This window comes from Cavia porcellus, unplaced genomic scaffold, assembly GCF_034190915.1.
Source record: "Cavia porcellus strain 051 isolate PalLab524CR breed Dunkin Hartley unplaced genomic scaffold, mCavPor4.1 scaffold_17, whole genome shotgun sequence".
NCBI lineage: Eukaryota > Metazoa > Chordata > Mammalia > Rodentia > Caviidae > Cavia > Cavia porcellus.
The window spans coordinates 3,019,215-3,035,564 of record NW_026947500.1 but is presented as its reverse complement, the minus strand read 5'-3'; the positions used below and the strand labels follow the sequence as shown (position 1 = coordinate 3,035,564).

The 16,350-nt window shown below is 39.1% G+C and overlaps 1 protein-coding gene across 3 annotated transcripts in view; it reads right to left on the bottom strand.

The window, feature by feature from the left end:
- Positions 1-16,350, bottom strand: part of Prkci (protein kinase C iota) — a 71,793-nt gene that overhangs the window by 43,393 nt on the left and 12,050 nt on the right. For all 3 annotated transcript variants that reach the window (XM_063227147.1, XM_063227149.1, XM_063227148.1), the window contains exon 2: positions 38-159. In XM_063227147.1, the coding sequence (XP_063083217.1) occupies positions 38-159 (122 nt within the window). The remainder of the gene's footprint in view (positions 1-37; positions 160-16,350) is intronic.

Genomic DNA, 16,350 nt, shown 5'->3' with positions numbered 1-16,350 from the left:
AGAAGCTTACACAGGCAACCCTTCCTTTATTACTTACCTTCCTCATCTATCCATTTCATGGTAAAAAGCTGTTCATTGTCAAAAGAGCACATGTCTCGGACTTCATTGCAAAGGCCCTCAAAGGAAATGGAAGGCTCAAAATGTGTTATCATGATATCTCTGGAAAAAAACAGAAGTTTTAAGTTGGAAAGTGATTAAACTAGAATGTTCTGCCTATTACTGAATGCCCAACAATTTGATGGACCTTAGCTAGTGCGTCAACATGTATTACTTTGAGTACACTACTTCCATAAAGTTAGAAGATTGATATTTAATGACTCAAAAAACTGAAATTTCTTTCAGTTGCCAGGCCCAGATCTCCTCTCCCTCAGGCCCCACATCTCTCACTCAAAAGTCCTTCAACCTAGAGATGGCTCTTCTATCATGCTGCCTCACTTAGCACTTATTTCCACAGATTAATCGCCCATGGCTCTGTTAATCATTCTCTCTGGCATGACTTCTGGGTCTTTCACTTTCATTTTTACCTCTTCCCAAAAGAATTACACTCTGCCAAAACTGGCTTTAAAGTGCTTACATTTTAAGATACGTAACCCAAAAACACGTAGGAAAACATAAACATGTATTTCTCTTTTGGATTAGCATTAGGTGAGCAATGATTTATAGTCACCAAGAAGCTACAGTGGTACCTTGGTTCATAAACTTAATTCACTCCACGACTTTAATCACAAACTGAATTTGTAGCAAACTAAATCAAATTTTCCCATAAGGTTCAATGGAAATAATGTTATGCTATTATGAACCATATACATACACACATACACACACACACACACACACACACATATGTAAACCACAAAATACAGTACAATGTGAAAAGAAAGAACATTAACCTTTCTTGTGGCAACTTTTGGCATGGAGACAGGAAGGCAGATGGGAAGACGGACACTGTTTAGAGGAAGAGTCCCTTATAATGATATTGGGGAGATCTCTTTCACAGGTTTCCTCTCTTCTTTGTCTCTTAGCTGCAGGGTCAATTTTGAATTAAAAAAAAATCTGTCTAATGTCACTTTTTTAATCTGTGCTGTACATCCTCCAGAAATGAGAGGACATCTTATTATCACTCATCAGATTCAACACTCTGGTCATTAGTTATGTTGGGGTGGTGCTTCTCAAAGAAATCCTGGCACTGGTTCCATTGTTCCATAATGGATTTTATCACACCACTGCTAACCTTCTCCCTTGCTTTTTCTTCCTCAGTAGAATCTCCTCAATAAGAGCCTTCTGCTGCTCACTCCAGAGTTCAGCAACTTCTTACACGTCGGCACCTCCTAATGGTCAAGCTCCTCTATGTTTGTGCCATTGATGCCCAGGCCCATACATAATCTCTGCTGCCAACTATGCATCAGACCTTTGAAAGTCATGTTCAGTGACATATTTTGGCTATAGTTTCCTCCAGGCTGAGTTTAAGGTCTACTATGTGACATCTTCTCAGGCTTTGTCAATGAGGTTGATACAGTGGAGGACACTGAAATATTTCTCCCACAACTCTTTCAGAGTCAAGGACATGTTTTCAGTGCCATTAAGACACCTGGTGAAGCCTTTCTGCACGGCTTCTTGAAGTTGCAGATCACTTGCTGGTTTATGGACAGCAGAAGAGGAATCCTCTTGGGGGGGAGAAATTTGGCCTGTGTGAAGTCATACTCAGTGTCTGTATCATCCACTAAGGTGGTATGCTGCAGCACTGGCCATCAGAAGAAGGCATCTTTTAGGAAGTTGGCTATCAAAAAATACTTCTGAATGGAGGGTGCAAACACTTCATGCAGGCATTCCATTAGCAACTGCCTTTTGACCCATGCTTTCACATTGGCCCTCCACACGGCAGGCAGTCTTGGCCATGTTCACATTCTGTTCCTCAAATGCATGACAGGTCTGGGAATGATGCACCAATAGAGGCTTAAACTACAGATAGTCACTTGTATTTACACACGGCAAAAGGGTTCATTTGTCTTTCAGAGGCTTGTGTCCCAGGAATGCCTTTCCCTACTGTATGATACAGGCTCTGTTCAGCATCTTCTTCCAGAAGAGCACTGTTTCATCACAGTTGAACACTTGTTGAGCAACATATCCTTCCACCCTCGTGGATCCTCATGGATTTGGTGAATTCTTTCTTGTAGGCTTCTGCAGCAGTCTTGTCAGAAATAGAAACTTCACCAGGTCTTATCACACTGTGGATGCCACTTCTGCAGAATTTACAAACCACCCTCCACTGGCTTTAAATTCATCAATTATCATACTTATAGAGGAGTTTTCCTACAGTAAATCACTGCAATTTCCTGGCGTTTTCACTGATCACAGTTTCACAAATGCTATCACCTGCCTGTCTCTCATTCAACCACACCAAGTTTTTCCACCTCTTGCAGTACTTATATCCTCTGTGTGTTAACATCATTACTTCTGCTGCCACATGGCTCCTTTGATGGTATCTTTAGCCTTCAAAATAGTTAAGAATGTTGACTTTGCCATCTTGCACTCCAAGGCCAGACAGGTCACACGAATACCATACTCATACTTCTCTACAATTCCTTCAATTCAATGGTTATTTTCTTTCTTTTTTTTTTTTTTTTTTGTCTTTTTCCTTTTCATCGGAACCGGGGATCGAACTCACCACTGCCTGCTTCCAAGGCAGGCGTTTATGCCGCTGAGCTAAACCTCCAGCCCCCAGGGTTATTTTCTTTAAAACATTCCTATTCTTGCTCGGCACGCTGTTACCTTCATTATTGCTCTGGATATTCTTTTTTTAAAAAATTTATTTAAGGAGAAAAAGAAAAAAACAGAAAAAGGGTACAAGTAATACAAAATTTAAAAAATAAACAGGGGGGCTGGGGATTTAGCTCAGCAGCATAAGCGCCTGCCTTGCAAGCGGGCAGTCATGAGTTCGATCCCTGGTACCAATAAAAATGAAAAAGACAAAATAAATAAATAAATAAATAAAAAATAAACAGTAAGAAATCACTAGTTAATAGATTACATATTCTCATCTTAGAGATAGTTGTTCAAGTTACAAAATTAAAGCATAAAAAGTGGACTTTCAAACAGTGAGAGTGCAAACAGTTTTGTTCAATGATCCAACAAAACTCAGTAATATGCTTATCTATCTTATACACTTAAACATATATGCAGTTATAACCTTTAGAGCACTTTCTTTTCTTTTCTTTTGTACAATGACAATTACACATTTTGGGTTTTATTGCTCCCACAGTTCTTATTACTTTTTTTGAAGAGACTAAAACCAAATGCGACATATTAGAACAGAGTCAGTCAAATCAAAAGGATGGACATAATAGATAATGTAAAAACAAAATACAAGGTGATCAACAATGGTTACCATACTGCCTCTTGCTATTTTGAGAAGAATTGCCAGTTATAATAAAATTGAACAAAACAGTAAAGAATAAAACCAAAGCATTGGAGACATTACAGGACTTAGAAGAAGATAATAGTCAACCAGAATGGGCATCATAATGAATCTTACTGTCTTCACAGTTGTTACTTATACTTTCGAACTTGGTACTATCAAGCAAAGCAGAATAGGGGAAAATCAGTCAAAACAAGAAGGTGAAGGCAATACAGGATTTCAAATCAAGTTAATAGGAAATCAAACGAGGTTACTATAATGTATCCTGCTATTTTTTATTTTTCCCTTAATTAAAAAGATAAAAATAAAAAAGTAAATAATTTTTTAAAAAAAAAGGGGGATTGAGATAAGAGAGAGCATAACAACAGAACAGTGCAGATCAAAACATAACCATTTAAGCAAAATAGTGTTTCACCTCAAGACATCCTGACATAAAAATAGTTACCATAAGTGTCTCTTTCCTTGAAATCTTTGAGTACAACTTCGTATACTGTAGCACCAAACATATCAAGACATTATAAAACCATTCAAGAGAATGACAGTATTACAGGGTATTTAGAACCAATTATCAGAAAATGAACAATGGTTTCTATATAATCTCCTTGTCTATAAAAGTTTTTGCTTATATTATCACATATAATAAAATCCAATAAGATACAACCTTTTAAGACTGATGGAGCCAGAAGAATACAAGTTTGATGGGACTTCAAAACAAGATGATACTGGGCTGGAGGTTTAGCTCAGTGGCATAAGCACCTGCCTTGCAAGCAGGAGGTCATGAGTTCGATCCCCGGTACCGATAAAAATGAAAAAGACAAAAAAAAAAAAAAAAAAAAAAACAAGATGATACTAAATCAGCACTAGCTAGTATGATGTCTTGTTTTCTCCACTAGAATCTTGGTATTTTCCTGTTTTAGAATATCCTGCAATACTACTCTGTAGATTTGAATTGGTGTTTGCAAATTCCCCTAGTTCCTCTTTATCCTGAAAGCACCTTGCTTTTCCATCAATTTCTAGGGACAGTTGTGCAGGATATACCAATCTTGGCTAGAGGTTATTATCTTTCAAAGCTTGAATTATTTCCCGCCACGCTCTTCGTGATTTGATGGTTTGTGCCGAGAAGTCTGCTGTAATTCTGATGGGTGTTCCCTTGTAAGTGATCTGTTTCTTATCTTTTGACGGCTTTTAATATTCTGTTCTTATATTGGATTTCTGGAATTTTGATTATTATATGCCTGGGTGTAGCTCTGTTTGGGTTGTAGGTGGCTGGAGTCCTGTATGCCTCATACATCTGAGTATCTTTACCTTTTGCTAAATTAGGGAAATTCTCTTGGATTATTTCTGTGAGTAGCTTTTGTAGTCCATTTGTTTGTGTCCCTACTTCTTTTATATTCTTTTTTTTTTTTTTTTTTTTTTTTTTGTCTTTTTCCTTTTTTATCGGTACCAGGGATTGAACTCACAACTGCCTGCTTTCAAGGCAGGCGCTTATGCCGCTGAGCTAAACCCCCAGCCCCTATATTCTTAATTCTTAAGTTATAGATCCTCTTATCATCTTCTAGCCTTTGTATTGTTGCTGTTTGGTTTTTGTTATTTTTAAGAAGTTTTTCATTTCATGCTCCCATATTACAAATCTGCCCTCCAGTTCAGATAGTCTATCCTTAGTTTCTTTCAAGCTGTTATGCCAGCTTTCGATAGTTTTTAGTTTCCTGGTAATCTCTTTGAACCTGTTTATATATTCTGTATTTTCTCTATTTTCTCCATCAAACAATTCTCCCCTTTTTTTCTGTTCTTCCATCCCACCATCTGTTTTTTCTTGAGTGGTGCTTAGCATTTCTCTAACTATTCTACTTATATCTTGCTTCAGGTCGTTAATAACTTCATTCCTGAACTCGTCTATGAGGCTCTGGAGATAGCGCTTTATGTCTATTGGTGCCGTGTCTGATATTGTTTCTCAGGATTGGGGGCCGAGGACCCTTTCTTGTTGCTTCCTCTTCCCATTATTTTTTGTTCCTACTATACAAGCGTATATAGGAGGCCCAGTTTCTTTCTTTGTCGGTTACAGTTTGTTTGAATTGTGCCGGCTAGGTGTTCCTGGCCACTGCAGTGTACTAAGGAGACACAGACCTGGGCAGCCTATGCTGGGCCTGCCCCTCCAGCTCAACCTACCGAAGGCTTCACTGCTAGAGTGTACCTCCAGGCACTGGGACCTGGTATGGGCTAGCTTACTGGGTCTTAGTCAGTGGCGTCACCTAAGCCAGGCACTCCCCACCAATCCCACTTGAGAGGGGGATATGTGACTGAAGTCACTGCAGCGCCCTGTTCCGGCTAGTCTGCCCGGTCCCAGTACGTCCTTTGCTGAAGCCTCCTACTCTATGGAAGGGTCCCCGATCCGTTCACTCACCGCAGGTTGATGCAGGGCTCCCCGCCAGTCCCGCTCTCAACTCCATTCACCGCTTCCCACTCTCAGAGCTTTCACGCCTCTCTCCTTGCCGTGCTGATTAGGACGCAGCAGTAGCTGCAGGAAATTCAAATCGCGGCTTCCAGTGGCGCGGGCCCCAGCTTTCACGCTGAGACCTTATCTGTTCTTGTTATATCACCGGGATTGCGTTTCCAGTTGGCTTCTCTTAGTTTAGTTCATTCCTGGGTCCGCAAAGTATATCTCCCCTTGCTTAAGACTTCTTGCCCGGCACCATTCCTGGATTTTAAGTGCGGTTTCTCAGAGAGCCTCCAAAGCTGCTGCTATCTATCCATCATGTTCTCCCAGAAGTCTCTGCTCTGCATATTCTAATTACCTTTATTATCACTCAGCACATTATTGTTACCTTCCTTACTGCTCTGTACTTTTTCTGGAACCATGCTGGACTGAATAGTATGCTTTAAAAAAAAAAAAAAAACACAAAAGCCAGGGGTTTAGCTCAGCAGCATTAAGTGCCTGCTTGGCAAACGTGAAGTCATGAGTTCAATCCCAGTACAAAAGAAAAAAATAAACAACATGATAAACAAACCCCACAATAAACAACATGAAAAAGCTCCACAACTGTGCACAGATCTGTCTGAGATCACACTCTCAACTAGAAATCACCACCCTTTCACAGCAGAGAACACGGCCACATTTGGGTGTGTTTGTGCAGGGAAGAGAGCCATAGTTGTGTTCACCATTCAATGTGGAGTTTGCAAATGGAAACAAAATTTTGCTGAGCACTTCTGTTTATGAACCAAACTGCTGGTGAACAGGAGCATTTCTGAACAAAGATATTATTTTATTTATTCTAAGTCTTAAAACTGTAATGTTTTAAAGTAGAGGGCAGGGGTTTTCTCCAAGGAGTCATGAGAAGGCTCCCTATGACCTAATCTGTACACAGCAGCCACAGTGATCATTTTAAATGCAGGACACATTGAATGACTTTTAATTTAGCATTTATTTATTGATTCCTAAGTTAGACTCTTTTCTAAAGGTTTTACAAAATTAATGTAGTTCACATCTTTCCTCTGTCTGAACTCTTCAAATGCCTCTCCTGTCATGCAGAGTAAAACCCAAAGTTCCTACCAGGGTTGACAAGACACTGTGTGAAATGGCTCTGACCACCTTAGTTCTCCTACCACTAGACTGATAAACAGATGTTTATAGTCTACTGTCTGTGAATACAAACTCGGTGAAGCTGAAAGCAGGAACATTTTTTTAACAATTATATTCTTTAGGAGCCAATGCAGTGTCTAACACAGAACAAACAGTAAGCATTTACCGAAAGAAGAAAGGAGACTTCTGGGAAAATGGTAGAGTGGTAAGCAACAACAATTCATTCTATCCAAGATTTAGAATCTACACATTAAAAAAAAGAACTTGATAATGAAAAAAAAAAAAAAGAGGCACACAGATTCCTAGGAATCAGGAAGAATCTGACGGGAAAATTAAAACCTACAGAGAAACTGAAGAGACAGAATATAACATGAAAAAAGGGAAGGTACAATTTGCACTTTCCCCCAGCTCCTAGCTCCCAGGGAGAAATGCAGCAGTGGAACCTACAATGCGTGCTGTGAGATGCAAACGCTGGTGACTGACTACCCAAATGTCCACCATACCCTTTGGAGAGAGTGCTTGGTTGGATACCATTCTAGGGAGAGGCAGACTGTTTGAACCAAGAACTAGAGCAGTCGCAGGACAACTTCAACTCAGGGCTGCAAACGTTGTATTATTCCTGCAATGACTGGGTAAGGGACAGCCATAGGAGACAGTCATAGCCAAGGAACCAGGGTGAGGCTGGCTACAGATCCCCTAGGGCATTCAAACTGAAAACACAAGCCTCATCCCATGGTCCACAGGACAGGCTCAGCCTGAATTGCTCTGGATTTGACTGTTTCAGAACAGATGACCTCTTCCTAATCCTACTGCCTGCTGGAGCCTGTGTCCAGCATGGGTGTGAGGTTCTGGTTGCCTTCTTTACCTACAGCATGAGCAGACACATGTCCTTCAGTTGGACACTGGCCTAAAACAGTGAATCCAGGAATAAAACCATGTGTTCAAATCACAGAAATTTTTTTTTGTTGGTTTGCTTTTTGTTAGTGTGTAGACTGGTTTTAGTTTGGTTTCTTTGTTTGTCCTCTTCTTTTCTTTCCTCTTCACCCATTTATTGGGAGTTAGGAAATTTGCCTTTGTTGTTCTTCCTTGCTTTTAACTTTTTTCCTCTTTTTTTTGCTTTATTTTCTCCCTTTTCCTTTTTTCTCCCTTCAATTTTTTTAGACCCTATATAACTCCTTTCTGCTCGCTCTTTTTTATCTTCTATCTCTCATTCATTTTTCTTTTACCCTTATCTAATTCTATAAACATTCCTGTACTCTACAATAGGACCCTTTGTTCCACTTATCCTTCCTCCTCCTATCATAGTTTAAAGGTTTTAAATTTTTCCTCTTGCATTTTCCCACTAGAAAATCCAATATCTTTAATAGTATAACCAGAAAGTTGTTAATTTTTTGATAGTTTAACTCTGTAATTTTTTGTTTGTTTATTGGTACTGGGGATCGAACTCATGACCGCCTGCTTGCAAGGCAGGTGCTTATGCCACTGAGCTAAATCCCTAGCTCCAATAGTTTAACTCTGTAAAATTATTGTTGAATTCTTTTCCACCATTAGTGGAAATAGTTGTTGCATTTAGTATTAGCTGTAAATCAGTACTTGAGTTGTTTTAATGTTTACACCGTAACTGTGGATTTTTTTCTCTAGGATGAAGGGTGGTACACAATTGGTTCTTATGTATATATTAATATCCAATTTATTTTGGACAACAATACTGTAGCTCATTTACTTGATCTTAACAGTCACATAATTTTACCTATTTGTTTGTGACCTAACAATACTAAAATACATTCCCAGAGAACTTAGTTGCTGAGCTGATTATATTACATACTTCATCCCAAATTAACCAAGTTGGTCAAATCTTTGAGACGGGCGGTGAAGGATTATTATATCTAGCCATGCCCTAAGTACATTACTGAGAAGCAACTAAAAAGACCTCTACACTAGCAACAAAACTGGTAGGCCTTAAGTATCCACAAACCTCAGCATAAAATAATAGAAATGTGAGAAGACAAGGCAACAAAATGCCTACAAAATTCCCAAGTCCTCCGAAGCCAATCTGGTGAGGAGCAAGGGGCACAATCCATCACAAAATCACTTGAAAGGATAACAGAGAAGGTTAGAAAAAGGTTCAGAGACACTCAAAATGATCACAAACACACACATCACTAATCCACAAGATTATGAGAACGTGTACTTCAATAAAATGGAAAATTACAAAAAAATTTAGATTCCTAGATATAAACTACCGAAACTGAACCAGGAAGGTATAAAAATCCTGAATAATCCAGTATCAGTCAATGAAGCTGAAGAAACAAAAAACCAAAACAGAACAAAAAATCTACCAGCCTAGGTAAAAATAAATAAATAAATAAATACTGTAAACATACCCCCTGATCCTGGGCTGGTAGAACCAATATAGTCAAGTTGGCCATACTTACAAAACTGTTACACAGATTTAATGCAGTACCAATAAAAATATCAACAGTATTCCTCATAGAACTAAAGAAAGTCTTCAAAAACTATGGAAGTATGCAGACAGCCAAGCAGGCAATCAAATGTCTTTTTTGGGGGAGGAGGGTTATCAGTCTAAGTATCATATATATACTTTTTTTTTCCTCTTTGCTCCTGCTTCTTGTGTTGGTTTCCTAATAGTATGCTTCCCTGGCCCGCCGCCCATTCAAACACTTATGCCAACTTCAATCACAAGACATGCTTTTTTTTTTTTTTTGAACAGTACAGTATTAAGGATTGAACCCAGGGCCTCATGCTTGGTAAGCACTTAACTACTAAGCCATATCCCCAATTCTATCTATATTTTATTTTGAGATAGGGTCTCACTAGCTTGCCCAAATTGGCTATGAACTCACGATTGTTCTACATCAGTATTATGAGCAGTTGAGATTAAGCTGCATCACTGTGTCCTACAAAAGACATTCTTCATTATTTTTTTTTTCCTGGTCTTTTCAAGACAGTCTCACTCTGCAGTTCAGGCTGGCCTTGAATTTACTTTATAGCTCAAGCTGGCTTCAAATTCAGTGATCCTCCTTCCTGCCTTGGCCTCCCAAGTGCTGAGATTATAGGCATGTGTCACCATGCCTGCTTGTCTTTATCATTTATAATTTCTCTCACATTCATTTATTCATTCTCACTATCAAACCTAGTTCACGTTCAATGTTTTAACTATTATCTCTATAAAGAGAACTACTAAATCTCTAATTTTAACTGTGTAGTATTTAAAACTCTTGATAATCTGATTCTAACTTGTACTTTCAACTGTGATCCTACAATTCCAACGTAAATTAGTAAAGGCAGCTGGTTTGCTCACAAGGACACACATTAAAATCTTGATTGAAGTTTAATCTTAACAGAGGAAACCAGAAAAACTACTTTGTAATAGACACTACAACAGCAATTGCTACTAAACTTTTCAACTACACAAGTTCTACGGTCTGTAATTCTAAACCTGTCCAACGTGTATCATATCTTTTATTATATAACTCATCATATACTGGTAACATCCTTAACTAAATTATAAACTAGAAAACAAAAACTCGTGGACTTTTACCCATATTCACATAATTACTAACACAATGGAGGCTCACATATCACTTGGCTAAATACAAAAAAATTACTTTCTATGAAATGCCTATCTTTCAGCAGATGCATCTTTGTTTTTTCTTTCAGTGGAGGCAATTTGATGAGAAAGTACTTCTGCTGTATTTGTTCCTTACTTGTAAATACTTACAGAATACTGATTACATCCCAGGTGTTCAGACAAGCCTTATCTCACTTAACCTTAACTGTCAAACTAGGTACACTGAATCTCACTTTATAGACTTAAAAGGCAAAGCACAAAGGAATACTTGCCAAAGTCTCATAGTGGGAAATGAACAGAAATTCAAATCCAAATGAACGAACCTTGTGGTGGACACTGTGCTCTGGCAGTCTTACCAGCAATGCAAAATTCATTATCTCTATACCATAGTGTTGCCCCTTAGACAAGCTTCATTTAGCAGTCCCCTTCAGAGGTCTGACTCCACACCTGTGGTAACACCTCTCTTCCTGGAGCAGCACACATGGCCGATTACAGAACTATAATGGCCCTAGATGCAATTCTGGAAGGCTGTTGTCATCTCATCCCCAGAACTTCCTGATATTTCTGATGAACTGACATTTCTGTTGAGACTTCAAGACAGCCTGAGGGTCTTTTTGTTATTGTTTATATTTTGTTTTGTTTTTGCTGCCTAAGGGTGTGCTATGGCTTGAATATATGTCCTGAAGGATACATATTGAAACTTAATTCTCACTATGATGGTACTGAGAAGGCAGGCTTTTGGGGAAGTGATCTGAGTCATGAGGAGCTGGCCCTCATGAATATATCAGTGCTTTAAAAAGAGTTGCAGAAAACTAACACAAGCCCTCTTTTGTCTTTCCATTCCCAAGCACCAAGCCTTCATTTCTTCTGAAGGATACAACAAAAAGTCTGTTGCACCATTTCCAACCTCTGAAGCATAAGAAATACATTTCTGTTCTTTCTGTTCTTTGTACTGCTGTGAAAAATATAGCAACTCTTGTACACTAATGATAGAAATGTAAAATGGCTTCTGAACTATGGAAAACAGTACACAAGCTTCTCAAATAATTAAAAACATAATTTCTACATGGAAGTCATTGAAAGCAGGATCTCAAACAGATTTGCACTCCCATGTTCAGAGCAGAACTATTCACAGCAGTCAAGAGTTGGAAGCAACCCAATTGTCCAATCACAAATGGATAAATAAATAAAACATAGTATATATACAATGGAGCATTATTCAACTTCAGAAAGGAAGGAAATCCTGAAACATGCTGCTACAACATGGATGAACCTTGAGGACATTATGCTAATTAAAATGAGACAACCACATACACGCAAACACAAAAATAATACTGTTTGATCCCACTGATAACATCTATTTATAGAGTAGTCAAATTCATCAACACAGAAAGTAGAATGATCATCTTGGGCTAGGAAGAGGGTGAAACAGAGTGGTTCTTTTAATGGACATAGATTCAGTCTTGTAAAAGAGACAAAGTTCTAGAGACTGCTGTACAACAAACAGGGTTAACACTGCTGAAGTGCACACTCAAAGGTGAATAACAAGGTAAACTTTATGCTATTTTTTTCAAACTCAAAGGTACATTACTTAAATTATAAAGGTAAACAAGGATAATTAAACACAGTCAAGGAAGAATATTTTGCTAATTTCCCAATCTTTCAACGATATGACAGAATTTAAAAAATGGTCAGTGGCAGAACTGGAAGCTGGGAAGAAAACACTGGTAAAAGACGTACTTTGTATTACAAGCGAGACTTCCAAATCATACAGATTATGAATTTCTCTACCATGTAAAGAAACTGTATGAAATTTATTTTCAAATTAAATGTAAACACAATGACTTTAAATTTTATTTTAAAAACAGAAAATCAAATGGCTGTAAATTTTATTTTAAGAACAGTTCTTCTAATGAGATTCAAAGAGAACCTGCTTGTCCTAAAGTAATTTTTCTTTTAAGGCATCCTTAAGGTTATTAATACAAGGCTATAAGTGTTGGGAAAATATATTTGGAATTAAATTAGAAGAAAAGGACAGGCTTATACAGAATTTCGCTGGCAAAGAACAATTTTGAAGTTATCTTTTTTAAATGCAAGGGGAAAAATAGTATTGTGTATCATCAAATATGACTCCTTATTAAATTCCACATGGAACTAAAACATATATGTAAGTACATATATTACTTACACAACTGTAAGGATTTTTAGAAACCTTATTTTTCAACAGCTAAAAATAACCATATATATATATATATATATATATATATATATATTTAAAACATCTGTGTAATCTTTAAAATCTGTACAACTTTAGGAAACTCAATAAAGGAACTGTATCTACCATTCCTTAAGTTCCAGGAGCCCAAGCATTTAAGGCAGTTTTATATAAACATGTCTCTGAGAAAACACCATGTTCCTAACACTCTATGATCACTGGAACCTTACAAAAACAAAGCTCGAAGTGAGCAGCAAAATGAAAACATTACATTCTAAAGGTAGAAGACTGACTACGAGTATATGATTTTCTTTTGGCTTAACTTCAGCATAAACACCAAATTATTTTGCCATTGGTTTTCAACAGATTATAATGTGCTTTACTACAAAGATTCCCAAACTGGCAAATTTACAAATAGTTTAACCTAAAATTTTAAAAGGATTTTTAAGTTGCCTATTGGCTAAATACTCTAAATACAAGGTTTTCCTGAAAACAAATTGCTTTTAGAAACACCCTCCACCTTTATAATGAAGGGCTCTGCCCAAGGTGAAAAAGTCAGTGGTAGGGAGACAAAGCCTCCCTGTGTGGAAGGAGAACCATCAGTGGGGACAGCACAGCCACTGCAGAACCATCAGTGGGGACAGCACAGCCACTGCAGCAGGCCTTTGGAGGGCCAGGGCCGCTGAGCAACTGCCGGGAGATGCCGCTTCCTCCCGCAGAGACAAGTGAGCGGGGTCTCAGAGCGCTGCCCTGCTCACAGGTACAGCAGCTGAGAGAGCTATGAGGACATTCCCAGGCCTCGGGGCTGTAGGTGGCCCAGTCACACTGCCACTGAGGACACAATCCTTTTCCCAGCATCAAGGCCTGTCAGCAGTGATGTGGGCCTTGGATGTGCCTGGGAAGGAGGGTTCATAGAAAGGTTGGCTGCCCAGGAAAGCTGGCACCAGGAGCTCCTGGCTTGACTGCCTGCACTCGCCACACTGGCCAGACTTCTGCAAGGCCTCCAGCTGAGTGATTTCCTATCTGTGGTATAACAGTGGGGAGACATAAAGACAGTGGCCAAACAGTGACCACCAGGAGAATGTCACACCAAAGTTCAGACCAAACTACAAAGTTCTGAGGTTTAGGTATCTCCTGCAACTCTGCTTGATGGGTATGGGTGGAGTCAACCATCCCCTCAGTATCTCAAAGATGCCTTCCCTGCATGAGGCCCTGAGGCTAACGCCTCTCCAAGTGAGGAAGCAGCTCAGCCTGCTTGCTATTAACTGTCTCTGGTTAAGTAAGCTCAGAGATGGCTGTTACTAGATTGTGATACCTATTACCAAGGGTCCCAAGTTCTCTTTGGGCATGTTCCCAAATATCATGGTTGATGGATTGTGTTAACTTGAGTAAGAGACGTTCAACTATACTGGTGTGTTAACTTGAGTAAGAAACGATCAACTATACTGGCTCAAAACCATCCTTGGGCAGCTTGTCACGTGGATGATAAAGGGGAAGATTTATTGTTTCTTCAGAGGAGCTCTAGTCTTCACCTTCAACTTGGACATCATCTTCTTATTTCCAGTGCAGACTCTTCAGCCTTCCACTGCATATCCATTGGCCTCCTGATACGGACTCCACGGGACACAGCAGTGGGCTCTAGACCTTTGACTGAATCTTTCAATCTCCAGTGTGCAGTTAGGTCCTGTGCATGTTTCCACATCCTACTCTGTAGGTAGCCACTGTAAGCCAATCTTGTAAATTCTTATATACTTGTATATATTTTTTGGAGACCACTATGAAGCAGCTCTGAGCAGGATTTAAATTTTACTAATTGGCTTTCTATGTTTGTCTGTGAGTCTATCCTAGGCCCAGGCCCCTTGCCTAGCCACGGGAGCTGATTTATAGTAAGTGAACCTCTATGAATCACTGGCCCTGGCTGAGGCCTGTAGTGGCCTCAAAGGGCAAGATAAGGCCACAGCTTCGGACACTTGGCTCCAACCCCAATTAACAAGATAGAGACTACAGCTGCAAAAATTACTCCTACAGTCTCATTTCTACCATGTCTTCATGATAAGACAGTGCTATTAAACTGACTTGATTCATTACTTGGAGACCTCCTTAAAATGACTCCCAAGGTCCTGTTCATTGCCTGCACTTTCCTCAGTTTCTCCACCTTTTGTCCTTGGTCCTAATAGAAGTGGACTGATTCAGAAAACTTTTTGTCTTAACCCTAGGAGTCGCGAGCTTAATTAAAGTGTTTTTACCCTCATGGAGCCCTAAAAAAAAAAAAAAAAACAAACAAAAAAAAACACATACGATTTGTCTCTTTTTATTTAACCTCCACCGTACACTAGTTTGGGAGATGGGGGATCTAGGTCAGGACCTGATATATATTGTGTTATATCTGTTTCTCTAGTAAACACTGACTGATATACCAAGAAAATGAGTTTATGTCTTCAAATCCACAACCTGAGTCTCCCTTCTAATAAAATCCTATAATCCATCTTTGTGTTCTTACTAAATCAATCAGTGGCTACTTATTTTTATTGTTTATCTAAGTATCTATGTATCTTTTTTATCTATCAATCATCTAATCTATTAGTTTTTTACATTTGAAGTCCTAGAGCCTAACCCATCCATCTTCTCATTGAACTACATCCTCAGAGCTTTTTTTCAGATATTCACTATGGGTCCCACTACATTGCCAGGTTGGACTCCACCCTGTGCTCTGCTTGTCTCAGCCATCCACGATGCATGACTGTTATCTCAGCATCCTGGATGGCTGAGACAAAGGTAACAAACACATTCAATCGGAGACGGCCTCTGTAACAAATGGTGCTGGAAAAACTGGCTCTGCATATGCCAAAGATTAAAAGTGAACCCACATCTTTCACCATACACTAAATTCAAAACGATCAAATGTCAAAATAGTAAAACAGAAACACTGTTTTACTGCTGAAAGACAGAATAGGTACGACTGTGGAAGACCCTGCTGTAGGCAAAGACTTTATGGGGTAGGATTAAAACCTTGATAGATCAGGAACTATCACAAAGAATCACAACTGAATTTCATCTATTAAAACTATCACAACTGAATTTCATCTATTAAAAAGCTTTGACATAGCAAGAGAAACTAACAACAGAGTGAAGAGATAATACACAATGTGGGAGAAAATGTTTGCCAGCTGTTCCTCAAAGAATTACCATTAACCACATATAAAGAACTCCATGAGTCTGAGAAGATGGCAGCAGAGTAAATAGCCTCTCTGAGAGAAACAGTCCAGATACTGGAATATAGCATTCTGGAGAAGACAAGAAGGAAATAAGTGGGTCCCCTCAACCCACGAAGAAATTAAAGTGAGAACTGAAGCCCACTGAGAGGAGGCGGAGGGAGGAGGAGGGAGGTGAAGGGAGGAGGAGGGAGGAGGAGAACGAGAAGGAGAAGCAGAAGAAGCAGAAGCAGAAGCAAAAGAAGCAGAAGAAGAAGAAGGTCAGCAAGCCTGAAGGCCTTGGCAGGGAAGCCCAATGATGTAGGGAAGCAGCAGACCAGAGAACTGCACTGGCTGGCG